Source organism: Melopsittacus undulatus, chromosome 9, assembly GCF_012275295.1.
Source record: "Melopsittacus undulatus isolate bMelUnd1 chromosome 9, bMelUnd1.mat.Z, whole genome shotgun sequence".
NCBI lineage: Eukaryota > Metazoa > Chordata > Aves > Psittaciformes > Psittaculidae > Melopsittacus > Melopsittacus undulatus.
In genome coordinates, this window is record NC_047535.1 from 20,198,856 (window position 1) to 20,220,032 (window position 21,177).

A 21,177-nucleotide genomic window follows, 5' to 3' on the forward strand; every position below is an offset into this window, starting at 1 on the left:
GTTAAACAGTAGAAAGGCAGATTTGATTTTTACTGTAAAACCAATATTAGAGCAAGCTACAAACTAATTTGCAATATCTTACAGCAACAATTAGTGTCCTAAAGGATGTGACTTTTCATTAGGATAACCAGTAGGAGGATCTGACAGGTGGCTGAATCATGCCCCGTGTAGTCATGCTGAACTTCACATATACATACATCTACAGCATTTATTGCTCAGTCAAATTCCTCCTTTTATAATTTTGGATTGCCACATTGGCAATTATACTGCTATGCTGCATCCGGCAGACAGCTCTGAGATCTGTAATTACCAAACACATCTACAGCAGTCACACAGCAACCAAAGTAACACTCATGTACTTATGAGTGTCATATCAAAGTGCTGCATGTGATACCCTCCTACTTGCCTATGTATTTTGGGGTATGACTGAAATGAGAGATGTTTACTGGACAGCTTGTTCTCTGAAGAACCCTCCAAGTGTAATGATGTACAACTGACAAAGGAGAGGGAAATAGGCGCGGTTCCTATGAGCTGAACAGTGTAGAATTGAGTTGTCTGGGAATTCTACATTCTCTGCAATATCTTCAGTGGCTGCTTGATTAGCTGTGAGAAGAGCGAGGCTGCGAGGATCCTAGGTGTATAAGCATCTGCAGGGGTCCTGGCACACCAGAAAGGATGGGGAGTTGACTGACCCATGTGTATTTTCTCTATATAGAAAGGGCAGAAGACACATATTTATAAAACATCTTGTAGAGAGTGAGTGTCCCCAGTAGTGCTCAGTCTGTAAGATGGAAGAGTTTGTAAACAATAATCACAGTGGCAGGGATTTGCCAGTGTAATGAGTGGAGGTGCAGCAGTGTCTGTGTATATCCCAAATATAGGACCACTTTAAAGTAAGAGAGGTCAGTATCAACTCATCTGTCTTTTCTGACTGTGTTCAACTGGGAGCATTATTGTATGTGGGGCTTTCCCTGGCCCTGGTACAGTCTCCTTGTGAGCTCTCTGCTGCCAGGAGCCTAGGATACCACAGCCGCTATAGCCCACATGGATCTGGGTCCCTGGTTTAGGGGGAAGCCTTGTTCCTCATTTTCAGAGGAGGCATTAGCAGTGTGCCTGCACCAAACAGAGCAGACTCCAGGCACGGAAGGCTCACATTCAGTGGCCCTGGCTCCTGACCTGCCAGGCAGCCATGCATGGTGTATCCTTTCGGGTACGCTTGCCTTTCTGCTGGATTGAGGTGGTTGTAACCACAACCCAGATGGTCCCATTGTCTTTGCACACAAAATGTTACTGGTGTAAAGTGAGCATCAAGCACAGGGCTGCTGGACAGGGCAGGCAGTGAGCATGTCAGGGGCAGGTATCAGGGCGGCAGCCCCCCCCGGGCCAGAGGCACAAAGGTGGCCTTTCCCCTGCTTCACAACTCTTCTGGGCAGGTGGGGGCACAGCCTCCCGCGCCTCGGGCCGTTCACACTTTCAATCGCTGCTTAGAGGATGCCTATATACGCAGCTATATATATAGGTCCCTACAGAATGAGCACGCAGTCGTGTGGAGACACGGGGTGCCAGCGCGGTAACACCTCTGTGGCCGTACAGCGAGAGCCAGAGAACAGCTAATGGGAGTGCGGAACGAACCCTTGGAGGGAGCAGGCCCACCAAAGGCTGGGCAGCCTACGCAGGGTGAGTGACGGTCCGGGAGCCTGTCTGCCAAAACACTTTTGGGTGGGGGGTATACGAGGGAAGGATACCGGTAAACTGGCAAACCGATAAACCGCGCGGCGCCGGGCCCGCCCCCGCCAACAGGCCTCAACCAGGCCGGCGCTCTGTTGCTATGACAACCGAGTTGCCCGGCAGGCGGGCAGCCAGGCAGGAAGTGAATGCATGCGATTGGCCGCCGCGGAGCACGTGAGGCGGGCGAGGGGCGGGGCGGCCGGTCCGGCCTGGGGGTGGGATGAACACGGTGCTGGGTCCCTCAGTCCCGTCTGGTCCCGTCCCGTCCCCTTCTGTTCCGTTGCTTTGTACCGGCGGCCGCGAGGCAGCCGAGCACGGCGGGTCCCGCGCTGCCGAGCGGACGTGCCCGCAGCCGCCGGGCTGTCATGTGTGTGCCCTGCTTGGCGGGAGGCGGGGAGTTCCCGGCGGAGAGGAGGGGAGTTAGTCAGCCGCGAGCAGGAGGAAGGGTGGGAGGCACAGCCATGGAGAGCAGCCCTCCGCGGCGGCGGGAGGGGCGGGCTGTCTGACCGGGGCGAAGCTCGGGGGGCACGGCCCGGCAACCCGGGCGGCAGCGGCAGGGCCGGGGATGAAGGTGCCGGGCAGCCCCTCGCCGCCACCCGCCGGCCGGTGACGGGGCAGGGCCCGCGGGCTGCGGGGCTGAGGGCTGTGGGGGGGCCGCTCGTTGCCCTCCTCGGGGCAGGCGAGAGGGAGGGGACTCCGTCCGGGGCCGCCGTCACCCGGGGCCGCGGTGACTCAGAGCTGGGGGTGAGCCGAGGTCTGTTGTTGTGGGATTTTTTCCTCGGCAGGTTATAAATAGCCCCGCTCGGCGCCGTGTCACGGAAGGACACCCTGGCCGGGCGCGGGGAGAGGCCGCCGTCGCTCAGCCGTCCCCGGCCTGCTGCCTGCCTGCCGGCGGGCCCCGCTACCAGGCAGGGATCCGCTTGCTGGTCGTACGGCAAAGAATCGCTCTCGGGTAGCTGGAGGCAGCGGCAGCCAGCCTTCGTGGAGGGAGCAGCGGGGCACAGGGGCTCCTGCCTGAGGAGACGGAGAAAATGAAGCCGGAACGAGGTAAACGGTTTATCAGGATATTTCTTTGTGTGTGTTTTGTTTTGTCTCGGGGTAGCCTGGTATTTTGTGTCAGTGTTATCGCTCTATTTCCTTATCTCCTCCCCTGTCGTTTTGGGGAATGGGAGAGAATTTTGGTGCTCGGCTTCATTCCCATTAGCATTTCCCGAGTTGGTAGACTGGAAGGTACCCCTGGAATGTGTCCAAGAGCCCCATGTCCTGCCTGCCCTTCAGCTTCCCATTGTCTGGGTTGGACGAAAGGGGGACAAACACCGTAGCAAACTGCTTTTGCTCCGGGAATGCAGCAGTTGGTGTGTCAGCTACAGCCGGTTAGTTAGCCGGGACTGCAGTGCTGGGGCGGGAGTCGGTCAAAGGCAAATGGGACATCGACAGACAATGCCAGCACGTGGGCAAAAATGACAAAATGTAGCTGAAAAAACATCCTCAGAAGATCGTAACTTCTATCTGTCATGTTTTGTAATCTGGCAGACGGGTTTGTTCCGCTTATAAAGGAGATATATCGTAACAAGCATGCTGAAATACTATTTTTTCGCCATAATTTGGTTCCATCTTAATCTGGATTACTGACATCTGGATTTACAGGAAAATAAAGTCGACTGTCTACGTATGTGTTTATAACACTTCAGCTCTTTTGCAGTATAGCAACAGCTGCTGATGCCCCTAGAGTTGAAAATATGTCATGACTTCTATCTTGATCTACAAGAGGAGTGATTATTGGTTCCTGTTACTTAAAACAAGATTGTTTTTTAAACAGATTTTATGAGTCCTCATCGTGGAAGTGAGTGTTAATTAAAAAAATTGCTTAGAATTATTGCTTAGATATTTAGATTTCTTAAAATTTTGGTGATTCTATTGTTCACCTGGTTGCTTTCAGTTTTAAAAACACATTATTTTTGTGTTATAATCACTTTGGTGTTTTGAGAAATACTTTAATATAGCTTAGATATCCGTGTGTTAAATGCTAACACTTACATGACATACATAGCTTAATTAGGGTTGTTAATAACATGTTTGCTAATAGTGACACTGCATAAATGACCACTCTTAGGTGTATTTGTTGTATGTATATGCTGTAAGGATTATATGATGTGGCAGTAGCACAGATAGTACAGAAATGATCAGAAACGTATATATAAAATAATGGGGGTTAAGTACTAGGGTTTTGAAATGGGCTTTTCTCTTTCTTCCTTGTTTCTTAATTGCGTAAACCTTTACCTGACCAATTGCAGCAAGGCACATTGTTTTTAGAATCTCTTTATGTTTTAATACCAGATACTGAAGTTTGAAAGGTGCTTGTTGTCAAGGTGAAACAAAACTTCAAAATAGCCAGGTAAAACCCAAGTCAATATTTGCAGCTTTAAGATGTTCTTCTGTAGCAGTTCAGAACCTCCATATGACCTTTGCTTATCCTTTAATTTTCAGGCAGGAAAAGTTAGATGTGAATGTCTATCATTAACTGGGTGAAACCCTTCAGAAGTAATGTCTTGGAATTCTGTTAAGATTAACAAAAAATCTCGAAATATCTCCAGACTGAGGGAGTATCTCCAGCCATTTTACTAGATACGTATAGCTTAGCTGTGTGCTAATGTAATAAAGCAATACCCTTCACAAAGGGGGTTGTGAAAGTGCTGCCCGAAATGCCACATGCAGTCCATAGAGCCTCTTAGGAGGCAGGAATCATGCACATATTTAATGTGCTGCTTTCTGCATAGCAGCTGTACCACAGGATACAAGCAGCCAAGTGTGTAGTCACCTGCTTCCAATCGTCCCAAATTAATAGCAAAGAACAGGGGAGAAGCACACTCAGCTTGCCACTGTCTCCACTTTTCTATAGACCTTCACAATCCTGAGAGGACTACAAATCCGTGCAACAAGTAAAAACAAAGAAACAGACTTAAATAGACTTGAAATATTTGAGGTTTTTTTCATTCTTATGAATAATTATATCAGAATCCAATTAGAGCAGAGATACAGTGTTTGTAGATAGAATTAAGCATAAAATTATAGTTAATAAGATTGTAATGGCCCCACCACACTGGGGGAAGTTATGGTTTAGCCTTTGTCATACTAGTAGTAAGATTCTTGTTATCACCAGCAAGAAGGGGTGGTGCAGGAGAAGAAAGGGGAGATCTAAATGTGCAACCACTGTAACAGTGGGAAATGTTCCAGAATACTTTAATTTAAGAAGGTGAGAGGGATGAGTGGAAATGAAGAAAAAAGGGAAATCCTGCCCTAAGGTACTTACCTACCTTTATATTGTGGAAAGTTTGAAAATTACAGCTCTAAACATGCAGTATACGAGAGCAGTATGGTGAAGATGGAATGTGGAGTGTTGCATAGCAAACCGGTGGAGCAGTTTTGCAAGTGAGGAAGAGGGATTAGAAGGTACAGGTAAAAATGTGGTCTTGCTTCTTTGCCATGCAGAGGCACAGGCATTCGCAGGATGTGTCTCATGAGCATCACTCAGGACTTGCCCATCAGGTGGGTTGTCAGTGTGGAAGGGCAGTGGCTGTTCTAAGCATGTTCACGTAAATGTATACCTGGTTTAGGGAATGCAGTAACTAGAATGTTGGTGGTTGCTGCTTAGCTTTACATTTCCTATGCTGCCACTTTTAAAGTGTCAAAGCATCTTTAAAATACAGTGGACATGTTGGCTCAGCTGAGGCTTCATCAGTGCAAAGAGTGATGTGTTTCCCTTTCTTGAATACAGTGTTTGTGAAGTGATATTTGAGTTTTGTTCTTTCTGGTTTGGTTTTTTTTTTTGTCTTCCTGCAGTAGCAACATATCAGCTTACCTAGCTTTGATCCATAACACCATTGCCATTTATTTTCTGCAGTACAGCTTCTTAGTCAGCTGCTTCATGTTGGGTGTTTGGAGCTGTTTCCTTTCTCAAATACAGAGCTTTGCTCTTGCTTCTATTGAACTTCGTTCTAATGACTTCTGATCACTTCGCCAGTTTATTGAGTTTGGAAGACAGAACTAGGCTCCGTAGCAGAGTGCTTGCAAGCTTTTCCAGCTCAGCTTTGTTCATAAATTGTATAAACACAGTGTTTCACCATCGGAGTTAATGAAAACATTGCATAATGTCAGGGTGATAGCTTACTGCCAAACTCAGAAGGATTGTTATGAGTACATAACATAGAGTACACTTGGTGTACAACTGGAAAAAATCTTGTGGTTTAAATGAATCTACAGTATAGTCATATTTTACTGTGGGAATGTTACAAGACATCAAAAATTTTAGTATAGTCTAAGTAGCTCAGAGTTATTGCTCCTTCCTCCTCCCTCCCCCTCGCTGCATGACTGATCAGTTAAAGGAGGAAGACAGGCTTGTTTGTCTCTAAATGCATGCTGGCTGTTTTTTATCACCTTATTCAAGTCTTTTCTTACTTTTTTATTACCTTGCTTTGTTTATTCCTCTGCTGTGTTCTCTGTGTGGACTATTCTGTTTTCACTTACAAATTAAGCTAAAAGCAGTTCTCTCTTACTTTCTGAAGCATTAATTCCCTCCTTGAGATTATCATAATTTAACGAAATGGCTTTCTGTCTACAAGAGAGGAACAATCAGCTTGAAGATTGCTTTTTCTCTTCTCCCTCTTTCTTTGCAAGTCAAACTCGGATACGTGCCTCTATGTCTGCTTGTAATAACTGGGTTAAGAAGGTTTCTTCCACTTTATTTGGTGGTTTGATATGGAAAGAGCTAACTCTTTGGGCCCAACAAAAGTCTGTTTACTACCTCATATTGGAAACATAGCTGAAGGATTTCTCAGTGTATCTATGAGGAAGCTGGAGGAGAGATTAATGAAGATAAACAGCTGATTGAATGCTTTACCTCAAATTCTTAGGAGGAAGGATTGAGGAGGCATTGGGTTGGGGGGGAAGTGAGCTGAACCAATGTGGTTAAGAGTTGTGGAGTTAGCTGTTAGGAGCTCTGGCTAAGGACCTTGTTTTTAAAAAGCAAGATTTAATTTCACTCTGTGAAAGATTTTTTGGAAACATTTTAGCAAAGATGGTGTGCTGCAGAGTAGGCAGATAAGGAAGTGAAAATATCTTTTTCAAAAGGATGAGTGGTATTTTAGTGTCCCATATTGCACTGTGATGCAGACACTTTATTTTTATAGTATCTTCTCAGTGAAATGTCACCAAGCACTTAAACCTTTCAATGGTGGAACAGTGTAGCCAGTAAACAAAATAGTAAACTGGAAATGAGGTGCTTCCTGCTTAGTGGAGCTGTCACTCCAAAAGCGCTTGGGCAATGCTTGGGGCTTGGTTGCCACAGGTAAGTGCAGGTTGGGGGATAATGAGGTGCAGGTGACGCTGCTCCCTGTCCAGGGAGGAAGCCATGCTGGTGGACACGCTGCACAGGGCACGTGCAAGAAGGTGCGTGTGGTGAGGGAGGCTGGCTCTCATGGGCCGCAGGGTGTGGGGTGTCTGCTGCTCTCAGGTTGGGTAGATTGCTACCAAATAAAACCTAATCTCTTTAAAAGGAGGAAAACCCAACCAAACTGACAGATGGTCAGGATACTGCACTCAGATTCCATTTATAAGGCAAGAAGCCATCTAGCTCTAATCTTCAGGGAGAGCACATTTGGCCTGATAACAAATCATATGTAAATGGAGAAGATGAGTGAACAGGACTATAAGCCTTTTTTTTTTTTTTTAATTGAGGTTGGAGTCTGGATTCTTTCAAATGCAACCTCATCCTGGCATCCAAAAAAACTGGAATATATGTTCTGTTATTTCTTCTACAGAAATTTAGCTTAGGCGAATTCTTAGCTTTTAGAAGCTTAAGTCCTCTCCCTCTCTCTCTCTGCCCCCCAGGAAAAAACACAATAAAAATCTAAGGATATTAATTTGCAGACTTGAGAGAATTGTAAAATCTTACATTTTGGGTGTGTTTGCTTATTTTAAAATTTTTTTACTGTTCTGCAAGTCATACCTGGCTGTTGACAACGAGGTGAGTTGCCCTGTTGTAGAAATAGCTCTTGGGTTGGAAGAGCGCTTGTATCTGTGTTCAACAGGGAGAGTTCTTCACTGTGTGCCTGTACCTCAGAGAACAAACCATAGTAGTAACAATTTTGCCATTTTCTTTTTGTTTATTTGGTGGTGTCCATACAAGCTGCATTTAGAGGAGCTCTTGTTGCTAAAATGGATGCTGCTGGAGTGGCATTTAAGTGGATATTTTGGGGCTTGTGGATATGCCAAGCCCATAGGTTTTGGCTATACAACTGACTCTTCTGACAGTATTCTTTACTTGCTGAAGTGAGAAACTTTGGCATGCCAGATCAGATCCCTGGGCTGAGGCATATTACACTGGATTTTGTTGCTGAGGGTCAGTGTTGAAACTATTATTGGAACTGAGGTCTGCCAGCTTCTAAATGTTTTTAAAAATAAGCTAACATTTATAAATAAAGATTCTCATGAGAGATGTGAGTTTGTTGACAAATAAAATTCTGCTTATTAAAATTAGAAATCTTCTCTGAAAACAGAGTAACTGATGGGAACAAACCAGCTCTATGTCATTTGTGAAAAGAACTTGATCTGCTTCACTGTTTATAAAATGCTTCTTTGTTATTTTGACAAATGTGTACACATAATAGCAAGTGTTAAATGGTGGTGAAATAGCCATGGCTTTTCATTTTACCAGGCACAGGTTTAGGATAACAGTCTGGCACTTACTAGCTGTTCTTTCAGTCAATAAGATCTTGCCAGTTAACTGTAATTATAGCTGTAATAACTTCTCCATTCTGAATTGATACTTGGTGAATTCGTGGTAAATTTAGATTTTTGAAGGTGTCTCACATTGTTGTCTTTCAGGATGGTAATAAATCGTTCAGTCTTTGCAGGTCATTTGTATTTAATGTGTAGACAGAAGGTTTAAATTGTTTTAGGTTTAAATTGTTTTAGAAGTGCCTGTACAATTGCATGGTTACCTTTGTACTTTGGAGTACAAAAACTTCATGTAGAAGTAGGCAATTAAGGATGTCTGTAAACCTGGGTAAATGCAAGTACTGAAGAGTGCCTCTTGGACTTGGGTAGGTAGTTGGACTTTGGAAGACTTTTCATTCATTATGTGTTCCTTTTTCAGCTGGTGCTGTGCAGGGTGGGATGACTGTAGCTATGAGCACACAGCCAAAGCTGTATACAGTTATTTTTTATCTGCATGCACAACTGTACCAAGATTGGAAGAGATTTTTTATATATATAAAGGCTACTTAGAAACAGCAAAACTGAGCTGTAAGACAGTCATGAAAATTCTTCATCTGTTCTTAACAATTCAGTGTGGTTTTGACCAAATCAAATAAAACTCACTTGCATTGATACATTTTCTTCCATGTTAAATCGGCCTGACTAGTTTTTTTGGCTAGTGATTGTTGTGTTACCTTTTAATGTTGGCTCTGGGACCAAAACTCTCAAGAGTTTCTATCTAGATGGTGTTAGTACATTATGTTGACTTAAAAGGCAAAGATGTAATAGAATAGTGTGAGAATGTTCTCAGGGATAATTTGAAGAGGAGAGCTGTGCGTGAATCAGTGGAGGCAGATGAACATAGAAGGAGGGAAGCAAGCACTCCACATGTGAAGTACTAAAGACACTAAAAACACTTTCATGTCTGTTCTGAATGTAAGAATCCTTGTTAGGAATCAAGGTAAACAAAAAGTGTTACTGAGAAGTCTTCTGGACAACTTTGTTGCTTTAGGAGCAGTAAATGGAGTTCTTCAGCTACCACTATACACATTTCTTTTGTTTTTATCACTTTTCAGTTAGAAGGAAGGCATCCACTCTCTGTCCAGGTATATAGTCTTGGACACATAGACTTCTCTATTTGCAGTGATCAATGCATTTCCCAAACCTATTGCCAAGTATGAATTTTTTTGTTCCAAGGGAAAAAAAATGAGCTGAATTGTTTCCTGAAGTAAAATAAAAAAAGAAATTATCTAAAGTAAGGAATCTGTGGTGCACATGAGCCATGTAATCTGTTTTACGTGATGTATCCTGTGAAGTTACTGATTTTTTTTCCATTAAGATCCCAGAGATCCATGTTGGTAAGTCAGTCCACTTTGGCTTGGGAACTTTAATGCGACTGGAAGCAGGTGGCTGCTGAAGCTAGTTTAGCCTTTTGTGGTGCTGTGCATGCAGGGATTTCTTTATCCCACTGAGCCTTGAGGATTTCTAGGGCATGTTTCACACTTTCTCTGTGCTGGAATAAATTAAGTTTCTTTCTCAAGGTGTCCTACAAGTATCATCTTGTTGTTGGGTGTAATGGGGGAGGGAAGGGCAGAGAGAGAGCTGAGGATGGTATTAGTTGGTACCATGGTGGGAGGTGGCAGGGTGGTGGTGATTTCCTCTGAAGGTCAGTGGAAGGAGAGGTGAAGGAAGCGCTGCTCTAGTCAGCACTTTTTCCACAGTGATGGGAAGCCTTTCTCCCCTGCTTGCCAGGTATTGTTCTTCTCGGTTCCCTGCCAGGGCACTAGCCCAACAACCTAAATGAAACAAAACTTGGCTCAAACTCACACTTCCAGGCAGGTCAGCAAGTTTGCTAGAAGGCTTTGTCTGCAGACTTGGAGGGGCAGGGGTGTGGCTAAGAGTAATATCTGACAGATATCTGTGATGCCTACTTGCTGAGGGCATAAATTCTGTGTTACCAGAAAGTGAATTTTGCTATGTTGGCTTGATGTTCTTTTCCTGTGCAGTTTTTGTAAAGACACAAGTATCAATGCATAGGTTGTTTGCATGATAGATCTGAATATTTGCAACGTAGTCCCAGTAAGACATCCCATTGACTTACTCTTTTTTGTTACAGTTTTTAGTTGGGCTTTTAATTTTTATAAAGTTGGACTTGGGAGTAAGGGGGAAGAGCACAGATGCATCAAGAAGAGCTTTAATAAATATTTTGGTGATGTGGAGTAAGAGTTTCCTACCAGTAGGAACTGAGCAGGGACAAAGTTGTCAAAATCAGTATGCACTGAGAATGCAGTTAGGTCAAAGGAATTGATACCAATACTCATGCTACTCAAAGGTAAATCCTTTTTTATCTGCTGTATAATTGTTTAAAAATCAGTCTTCAGGCATATTTCCTATGCAAGGTTTCCCACTTCAGTTGCCTTTTAATAAAAAATAGGGCTTTGTTTTGCTTTATTTTGAGGCGGAAACGGCTTCTTCCCTTTGAAGCACTTGCTATTTGAACAGGCAGAGAAATTTTGTTTACTGTGGAGAAGCAACCAGAAACAAACTATCTGAAGGACTAGAATTGGAGGAGTGGGCTGAGTAAAGGCTGCTACTGTAACCACACTAGTGCAGCTGCTTACATCATGCTAATGCAAGCAAGGTGTGCATGCTGTTAAAAAGTGAACATATATAACCAAGTAGCTAGTTTATGAAGCTGAAACAGGAGGAATCGCTCATAAAATTGAAGGTAAAGATCAGGAGATCAATGTAGAACTGATAGGGTAAACATCTGCCTCATCTTACATAGTGATTAGGTTCGCTAAAACTGGCATAACTAGCTATTATTGTACTGACTTTGATAGTCTCACTGAACAGACAAGTTTCTATGAGAAAGTATTTTGGATCCATTTTGGATCCACTAGAGAAAAAGGTTAAGGGATGATGCTTGATATGCATTGTATGTTCTTTCATCCCATCTTCATGCTGAGACTATGTAATGGCCTTTCCTAAATGTTTTAGGACACTTTTTATAAGTGTCCTAATATGTATTCATCCTCTCTCAAGCTTCTTGTATGAAATTTTGTTCAGCTTTATGATATACACTGATTTTGTTTTGTTTTAAAATAGTGGTGAACTGTTAGTATCTGATGCTACTTTTCTAGATGTGCTGTAGCCAATGTGTAGTCTTTCTCACTCAAGAAGTCTGACTTTAAACATAAAGGAAAACTATACATAATTATTAAGACTGTGAATAGTATGTCTTATGAGCTCTTTGACATGCATTGCAAGCATCAAGAGCTGACCTCAGCTTGTTCTGAGGAAGCATCTGAGGAGGGAGAAGGGAATAGGGCTGTCTGCCTGAGTGATTTCTCATTTTATACTTTTCACATTGATATCTCAGTCCAAAATGATTGTTTTGAGCAAGGGATACATTGATAGGAGTGTGATTTTGTTTTTAGCTTGTCTCTGCAGCTAGGCTGTGTAAACATAAGTTGTTATGAAGTAACACTTTGCTCCTTATGGGTCATGTGCACACTTTGCTTTTCTCACTCAAGACAGGGCTGGAATTCAATTAATGTTTTTTCTGAAATAGCTTGTTACTAGACGTGCTGTGCTTTGGCATGGCCCTTCAAAGGCTGGAGTTGGGCTTTTTTTATAACAGGGGTGATGCCAATTATGTCTACTGGCAAGTGCCTCTGAATTGATGCACAGCTGTCTTGATACCAAGATGAACCACACTTGGCTGTGATTTCCTGCTTTGTGAAATGTGTAGGACTGCTTATTCCTAAAGTTTGTGTTGGAATAAAATCCGTTCTTTTTAAAATCATCTCTTTTTATTTTAATAAATGTTGCCCTGTTTGTGGTAGAAGGTGGGGTGCAATAGTCCGTTAAATTCAGTCTTGCTTCTTTCTCGTCATTTTACAGTGTTAAAACTGCGAGGGTAATAGTATTTTAAGTGCAGCTCCTTCATGATGATGGAATATGCAGCTGAGGAAAAAGTCCTATGAATATCTCTGTGTTGCTGTACATACTGTACATCTCATATTCAGTCACACTTCTAGTGTCCCATTATATGTATCGCGTGCCTCTGAGAGTTTGTGGAAGAGTGTGAGATCAGACTGACAAATAAATAGCATGTTTCAAGGTGGGGTGTTTTTATTTGTGGAATTTTTAATATTGCAGTTTTTAAGTTTAGCATTCTGCTAGGCCAGATGCATTCATTTCTGGGGTGTTCTTCTACAAGCAGGCACAGAGCTCAGCTCTGCATACCTACAGCTGGCTTAGGACTTTAAGCTTAAAAGCTTGGGTCTCAACATACTGTCCTGCTTTTACTGTACTTGAAGACTGTCAGATGTGAAAAGGATCTTTGTGGTTGCACCCTGGTATCCCAGTGTGGGGAGACTGTTCAGGAGCACTATGATGGATATGCCTGTCATCCAGAGGCTGCTCATCACTAAAACATGGTCAGTTGGACTGTGAAAACAGCTGGTGGCTCCTGAATGCTGTTTGTGCCAGCCCCTGTGGGAATTGACTTGGGGTTGTTTCTTCTGCCTCTTGTTAGCAGAACTTTTAAACGTAGCATCTTTACCAACATGCTAAATATTCCTCTTACCCCTCCCATAGATACTGAATAACTGTTCTATAGAAAATCATCTGAGTACTTTTTTCAAAGGCTGGGTGGTTGATTGATTATGAAAACTTTAAATTGCTTTTTCAGACAACTGTGTAAACTTTTGGTGTTTTTGTAGAAGTAAATGTTCCATGAAAGAAAAATACTTGAAAAGCAAACTGAGATAAAATACACAGGAAGCTTGAATGTCAGTGACTAATGAAATGATATATTTCATGTATAACTTTCTGTAAGGCACTATCTGTGTCTACAATTTTTAAATGGGCCAGCTACTAAAAGATATCCAGCCTTGGAGAAAATGTCTGCTTAAAGATCCTGTATAGGCCACAGCTTTGTACAACTGCAGCTAAATGATACTGGTCTCTAAAATGTGAGTGGGGAAAAGGTATTGTTCCGTAAACATGCTCTTCAATGGGTTAGTGAGTGCTACTGGATTTTGAATGTGGTTGTGAAGTCTAGTTTGATCTGGACTTACAGTTTCATGGCATCAAATTACAGAACAAGGGTTGTGGTCCTGTTTGTAAAGTGGTTAGGCTGACAGTACTTTTTTTTTGTGCCGATCATGTTAATATGGTTCGTGCCATCTGACTTAAGTTCTTGTAAATAGGGAGAAACTGGATGAAATTAATGCAGACAATATGTTGTTTAGACTTTGCCTCGAATAATACGTGCGGTTTTGGGACTATTCTCTTGAAACTTAATAAATTAGTCCCCAAAAGTGCCCCTGGAAAGATCGAGGAGGGAGTTGTAAAGAACGCTGAAGTAAGGAGCTCATCGGGTGAGTTAAGAGCTGCGGTGATGCAGGGAGAGTCAGTGACGGTTTGCGTGGGGTCAGAGGGATAGGGCTGAGCGGTGTCACAGGCGCTGTGGAAGCGGCTTCTGGGGCTGGCGGCAGGACGGGCCTTCGCCTTTTCTACTGCAGCAGCCGCGGGTGTCCGTCCCCCGCGTACGCGCCCCCGTGTGAGCACTGGGTGCCTAGGGCATGCGCGGGGCCGGGCTTTCGGCGGCGGTCGAAGCCCCTCGTGGGGAGCTGGACGGTGCCGGTGTTTGCCCTCCCACGGGTGTCGGCAGCTCCGCGGCAGGGCACGCGTGGCGATAGCGCCCACCCCTGTGGACGGCAGCACCTCAGCACCCGCGTCGGCGGCTCCTGCTGTCGTGGGTCGGTGCCCGGTCCTGTCCCCCCGTTCACCTGCCGGCGGGGCGGTGCTGCCGGTGGGGCGGGCCCCGGCCGTCCCGCCCCGCCCGAGGGGCGGCCGCTCTCCCGGCGGGGCCAATGGGCGCGGGCCCTGTTGCTATGCGCGGCCCTACTCTGCCTCCTTTGTGGGAATGCCGTGGGCACCCACCCGCGGCGCGCCGGCGGGGCTCGCTGCGGGAGCGCCGGGCCGCGCGGAGAAGGTGTGTACCGGCGGGGAACCGGGCCCGCCGGGCCCGCTCTCCTGCGCTTGGCCTGGGGCGGGCCACGGCGCTCGCCTGCACTTGGGGTGTCCTCGGTTCCGGTGGTGGAACAAGGGGTTGAACCGGGCGGTTCGGGTGCGAGGGGCAGCGAGACGAGGGTGCCGGGAGGGGCGGCGGGGCTGCGGGGGTTGGACGGGGGGTGGACAGGCGTCCCTGGCTCGAAATCAGCTCAGGCTGTGGAACCGTGAGCGCGATCGGCGGTGTATGTCGGTGTTTTGCTGTGGGAGGTGATTTAAAGTCCGTCTCTGCTGAAGTTTGCCCCTCCGGCGCAGTGCGGGAGCGCGCTGTGCTTGGCTGTACATAGTTCCTTTAGAAAAACAAACAGTCTCACCATATGTTCTCCCTTTCGTTCCGATTACTGAGCCTAGGAAAGGCTGCGGCTTATGAGATCTCTTTTTAACAACTCCCTTTAAAGGAAAGTAATGGACAACCTGAAAATTAATGCTGTTAATTCATTACATTGTTAGGGCAGAAGTATTAAGTAGCCTGGAACAGGAAGGGGATATTTTTAAGCCTTAAAAGTGAGACATGTAGTTAAAGGCAAATCTGCTAACAGTTGTCGGTGTAGCCATATGTAACGGCTTGACTCTTCATTGTTACAGAGGAGAAAACTTTTCCCCCCTCCCAAAACCACCCTGAAGCTTAACTGGGTTTCTTCTGTGACTTGTTATGTAGGTCAAGTTTCTCTCTCTCTTTTTTCCCTTTTCCTCCAGCAGGAGGAAACTATTACAGTATTTTGATTTCTGTTGGAAACAATGCATGAAAGCACTATCAGCCCTTTGCCACTACTTGTTTGTCTTGGGACAAATGAAGCTGATGCAAGTGTATCAGCTTTGTGGGCAACTAAAAATATGTATTTTTAATTAGCAGCTTACTGGTTGCTTAACTGTAGGTTGTGTTTAAAGCTAATTAAATAGCGTATGAGCTCAATGATGAATTGAGGATTATCCATTTCTTTTTATGCCAACCTGTTCTCTAAAAATGCAAATGTTGTTCCAGCCAAGGACTTGCGTGTGTTTTCATCCTGGGTCTGAAGCTTATTCTTCCTCCGAAAGGTACCAGAGCTCTAGCTTCAGTGAGATGGCTGCTATTAGACATTCATCTCCCGATATGGGAGGAACAACAATTCCACTAGTGTACTCTTGTGGTTTGTGTGGGAATATTAATTTTGATGCAATGAAGCATTGCTTTATAAAGTAGTAAGAAATTTTTGAGAGGACAATGTCAAATTTCATAATTGCATAAATTGAATTTTAAATGTGTTAATTTCATGTCTGCCATTTTGCTATGTAGAAAATTACCATATATTAGCAGAGAGGGAGGCAAACTAGATTATTGGCTGGAATTCTGTGAAGCCTTTCAGTTTTGACCCTCTGTAACATTTTATTCTTTTGAGTACCAGAAGACTATTAAAGCTTAATAACATGGCGTACAATGTGGAAAGTTGTAAATAGCTGAATTGTGCTGTATGACACAGTTAAATTCTAAAATTATCCAAAATGTTCTTTTGTTTTTATGCATTAAAAATTCCATAGTAGGCTCTGGTGTCCATTTTAAATTGATCAGGCTTTTACACAGCGTGAGAGTTGTAATGTCCTCATTTGTCCTCCTGAATAAAGTTTAAATACAATTTTATGCTCTTGGCTGTTCTCCCAGAAGTTTTTTAAATGAGAAGCATATATTGTCTCTCTTGTAACTTTTTTACTTTTGCAGGTTACTGTTTAACCACTTAAGGGCAGGCCTTGTAGGTGAAGGTTAATAGCACTGGAAAAATTACCTGAAGAGCTTCATGCTCCTCCACCATCATTAATGTCATCTCGGTTCTTTCAGAGCTCCTTGCCTTTCTGATGAAGAAGCCTTTAGTCTTCTAGCCTTATTCCTTTCCCTTCACCTCAGCCTCTAAATAATCTGGACTGCAGATACGGAAACAAACCTGAAGCTGGAGGTAGCCTCACTAGTTAGGAGGAGGATTTTGGGTGGTCAAACGTGTTCTGACAAAGTTCCACAAGATAAATTACCCACCACTTAGATGACAATGAGCAGGTTGTAACATCAAAGTTTTGAGAGATGAAGTAGGAAAGCAGAAGATGAATACAGAAAGAAACTGCAGTAGAAGAGGTCACATGTCATGAAAATAGGTTGTTCTGTTTTTTTTTTTTTATTTGTCTTTTTCTTTATTTCAGATAAAGTAATGGGATTCTTAATCTGCATTCCTCACCAGGGGACATTGTGTGCTTTTTTAAAATACCCTAATAGCTAGTTCTGTTCTAAGCAGCAGTACTGCAGAAGTTTTCAGCTTGGAGGTGTAATTTCTAACTGACATGATGTTGTAATAAAGATATGAGAGTATCAGCTCCTACTTACCCTGCATACTATATATCTAATGTTTGATGTGCTGTCCATTAAAATAAAAGTCTTGAATTCTTGAGTGTTTCTCTCTTCTCCTTGTGCATATTCTTTAAAAGCTGTTATTAACAGTGCATTTATATTGTTTGGTTTATTTCTCATTTCCTTGTTTTTCAGTTATTCTGGGAAAATAAGAAAACTCTTCCCCAGTGTGACTATTTATCTTAGGTATGCCACCAGTGTTCACAGAGCTTCTTGGAGTTGAACCAAGTCTCTGGATTTGACATGATTTGATAGTCAGAAAGTTGTCCTGGATGTAATTCACATGTGAAGCTGAATATCTGTAATGGAGACTTTTTCTGAACATGCTGAAAGAAAACCCTTTTCAGACACTTTGTTCAGTTGCATTGTTCTTGTCAGAACCAGAAGTAATGAATTGATCTGGGTTCTTGTTTTGATACAGTAGCACACTGGTCTCTAAACCATTGCACTGTATCAGGTCTATCCTATACATGTGTGGTTGTATCTACCAAATCTCTGATCTTCATAGAATCTGAGAATGCATCTTAGCCAGTACTGTCTGTGCACCGGGTCTTGCTGCACTGAGAATGCTGGTGTGTTTGCCAGGCTGTTGGTGGTCTTGTCATCTGAATGAAAGACTAGTCTGGAAAATCCTGTCTTATTTGGGTGAGTGAATTAGTCTTCTGACGCTCTGCAACTCTCTCTTCCCACATAAATGCTTTTCAGATTTTTCACCCACTTTCAAAGTTCAGAGGATCTGATCTTTACTGGCTGTACATGTGAGCAGAGTGGTCTTAGCTTATGTGATACCATGTTTAAATTGTTAAATGACTGAAACAAGGACTTCCTGCTGAAGGCCTCTTACTTGCTCCTAATAGCACTGATCTTTTTTGTAAAGTAAGTTTAGGAACAGTAAAAGAAACAGCCAGGTTGTTCCCCTTTTGTCATTGAATAATAGCCTTCTGCTTTCTTCTGAGAGCATGATGGGTGAGAAGCAGCAAGGCTGCCCTGCTTTCCTGGGACTAGATTCAGAAAGAGTCAGTATTTCGCTTTAGGTCATAAAGATCTGAATGTAGATAGTGATGTTTTTTAACTCCAAAATTCTAAGCTTGGAAATGTGAGAACAAAGCTCTTGTTTTCTTAATGTGTACAGCTAGTAGATGAATTTATTTCAGATCCTCTCAGAGGATAAAAGGTAGTATTTCCTTGCTAGTAACACCTCGTTGAGTCTATGCTATTCATACTCTGAAATAAAATTACAAAACTGTTTTCTTCTGCAATATTGAGAAGGTGGGATGTAGAAGATGAAGGGATACTTTGGAACTTGGGAATATAACACACAGTGGAATACGTTTAAATGGGAGGCATGTAGCCTGTCCTGGAGTTCAGCCACATCATCTACTGCCTGAAATTCTTTCCAAATTGGTGTCTCTAACAATAAAGCTGATGCTTCCAGAGGCTGGTGTCTGTATCAGTGTATGTTTTTTCCTTGGTGAGAAAGGAGAATACTGACCAAATTTAAGTAATGGTGGTCATCCTACCTGAAAGACAGTTGAGCCCTCAGATGAATTTCCACATTAATTAGGATATTTACAAAAGGGTTGAAGGTGGGGAGATAGATTCTGCAAACTTAAATAGCAAGCAGCAGCACTAACAAGCAAGACTGTTGTTAAATAGTTAATAACAGATGGCTGAACTTCTGATGCAAATGATCAGACAGAACAAGAGAAGTTCTCTGCATCCTGACCCAGTGACTCCTCACTGCTGCCATGGCAACTAACACTTTCCCCCCCACACCCCCCATTTTAGCAAAGTTTGTGAAACTGAAGATAACTTGTTGGTTTTATGACTTAAATTAAATGTTCAAAGGCAAAGCAGACCAGCTGGAGGGGCAGAAAACATAAGACAATGTGGATGTGAATTCCAGGAGGCCTGGCATATTCTAGTTCCTGTAAGATCTTTCTAAAAGATGTTTGAAATACTGTATACTTTAAAAACCTGGCTACTAAATCATTGGTTTAAATACAGAAGTTTATAATCTGAGCAGATCTCTCTTAATTGTTTTCATTTGACTTAAAGTGAAAATTGCCTGCTGCAACTCAAATAGCATGGCAAGGGGGAAAATAAGGAGGAGATAGGAAGCTCTATGTATTTGGCCTGGGCATGGTACACAGGAGCAAGGAAGATCCTGCAGCTTGTGACGTGGATGTGGCCTTTCATCCGACTTGCACTTACAGCGAGGTGTTTGTCCTCCTTGGTGGGAATAGGGGAATGTTGCTGTGGGACAGTGGAGGTCTATAGCAGGTGCCACAGAAGGGGTTGAAGCTCTTTGCCACTGAACAGGGCAAACTTCTCTGCCCCTTTGGTTCAATTGTTAAAGACTGGGGGAGTATTCTGGGGAAATAACCAGCACAGCCCTACTTTGTGCTCTTTTTGCTAAGGTGCTTGCCTTTGGCTGCTATGAGCAGGATGCCAGAAGGACCCTGAGTGTTATCTTGCTTATTTTTATAGTAAAGTTACTCTACAGTTCTTGTACCTGCTATAGTTAAATTCAAAACAGAAGGCTCAGTATGTCTTTTTAGGATAGGTCAGCTGAAGAAGTGTTGGTATGAGTAAACTTCATAGCACTGAAACTGCTGGAGGGAAGTGCTTCTGAGGTGCGTTTTGATCTGGTCCCCTGGGAAGGCCTTGAACAAGAACTGTGTATGTTTCTGAATGCAGGTTGCTTCTCATAAAGCACAAACAACCCGTTGTAAGTCTGTTTCATCAATGGTGTTAGAACACAGTTTTTTCAGCTCTTGCTGGTTCTGTGAGGGATATCTATGCCTGTGGGCCTTAACTCTACAACAGTGGGTTCTTTTCAGAATTAAGTCCTTCATGTAGATCTGTAGCAAGCCACTATATTCTTAACTGTATTTCCAGAGTGTATCATATTGCTGTGTTTGATTGTCTAGATGTATCAAGGAATTATTCAGCCTCCAGGTGTCTAATTCGTGCGTAATACTGCTTTTAAAGAGAAGGGAAGCAAATTCATGGAGTTCTTTCCTGGAGATTATAATCTGTTATCTGTGCTACAAATTAAGAGGTACATTCAGGTATCATGGCTTGCTGGGTATTATATAAGCATGGAACAAAAGGCCATCCTCACCTCAGACCTTATGCAAGTATCAAACATGAAATCGATGACTTCCAACAGAGGCCTGTAAGGAAACAAAGGGATAATACTGATGAGACAGATAAACTGTGCTCCCAGTGTACAGGCTAACAAGCCTTTGTCAACGTAATGGAGAAGCAGGGAAGCAGTTAGTTGCATCAAGTGTTCTTCCTGACTATAGGATAACACAGGGGGGAAGAAGTACAAGTGATTAATCAGAGGCTAATTAGAAGTTTATTGCAATAGTGAGTGGGAGACAATAGGAATGGTGGTGACCTATGGAAGATCCTGAAAGTTGGGGTTTAGGTTTTGTAAGTTATTTGCTTGTTATGAAAGATGGTGTTTTGAGAGGCAAAAAAGAGGACAGGAAAATATGTTTTGCTGTTAGACACTGACCAGACGTATCTTCCTCACAAAGCTGGATGTTGGTGAGGCATCATCTCTTCTTTGTCTCTTTCACGCTCTTTTTCAGTGATGAATTCCTTGAGAAATCCTGTGGGCTCTGCTGGCACTTCCCCAGCAGGCAGATAAGGTGCTGCCATCTGCCTGCTGGAGCCCTGATGGCATTCACATCGCTGCGCTGAGGCTAGAGGTCCCCACTGGCAGGGCCTGTTTCCAGATCTGTCACAGCTCGAACTGTGAAGAATCTCTGAGGAAAATTGTAGGATTCCAGACAGTGTTTTTCCACAGTTGAGGAAAACCAAGTCATGCCGAAAGCAATTCTCTAAATGCTATTTCCTAGGGATCCAACCCAGTATTAAGGCTGTAGTGAACCCAATTTGCATGCTCTTCTGGGGATAAAAAGGGTGGGTTGCTTGTTGTCTGGATTCCCATGCCAAATTCTGGTCCTTTCAAGATCAGCCACTAATTCAGATGGTAAGAATAAAATGTTCTGTGCTAAAAATCTCTCGGATATGTTTTTTATTACCTCTTGAAGATAAGTGATTGCAAATACCAGCTGTTTATAGTAATAGCCAATGTGGTTATGTATTCCTAAATGTAAACTTGAAATCTTTTTGACTACACTTAGTCTTTGTAATCTCTTAGGAAAAGATCCTCTTTCTCCAACAGAATTTTGTGTTGATGTCACTTGATAGTAATGAAATTT

At 43.4% G+C, this 21,177-nt stretch overlaps 1 protein-coding gene across 2 annotated transcripts in view; it reads left to right on the forward strand.

Annotated features, from left to right (window-relative positions):
• The first annotated feature begins 2,430 nt into the window (after nt 1-2,430).
• The window catches only part of ATOSA (atos homolog A), a 47,934-nt gene continuing 29,187 nt past the window's right edge, over nt 2,431-21,177 (forward strand). For both annotated transcript variants that reach the window (XM_031046178.2, XM_031046179.2), the window contains exon 1: nt 2,431-2,775. Coding sequence is in view for 1 of the 2 variants with exons in the window: in XM_031046179.2 (XP_030902039.1) it covers nt 2,760-2,775 (16 nt within the window). In the remaining variant the exon portion in view is untranslated. The remainder of the gene's footprint in view (nt 2,776-21,177) is intronic.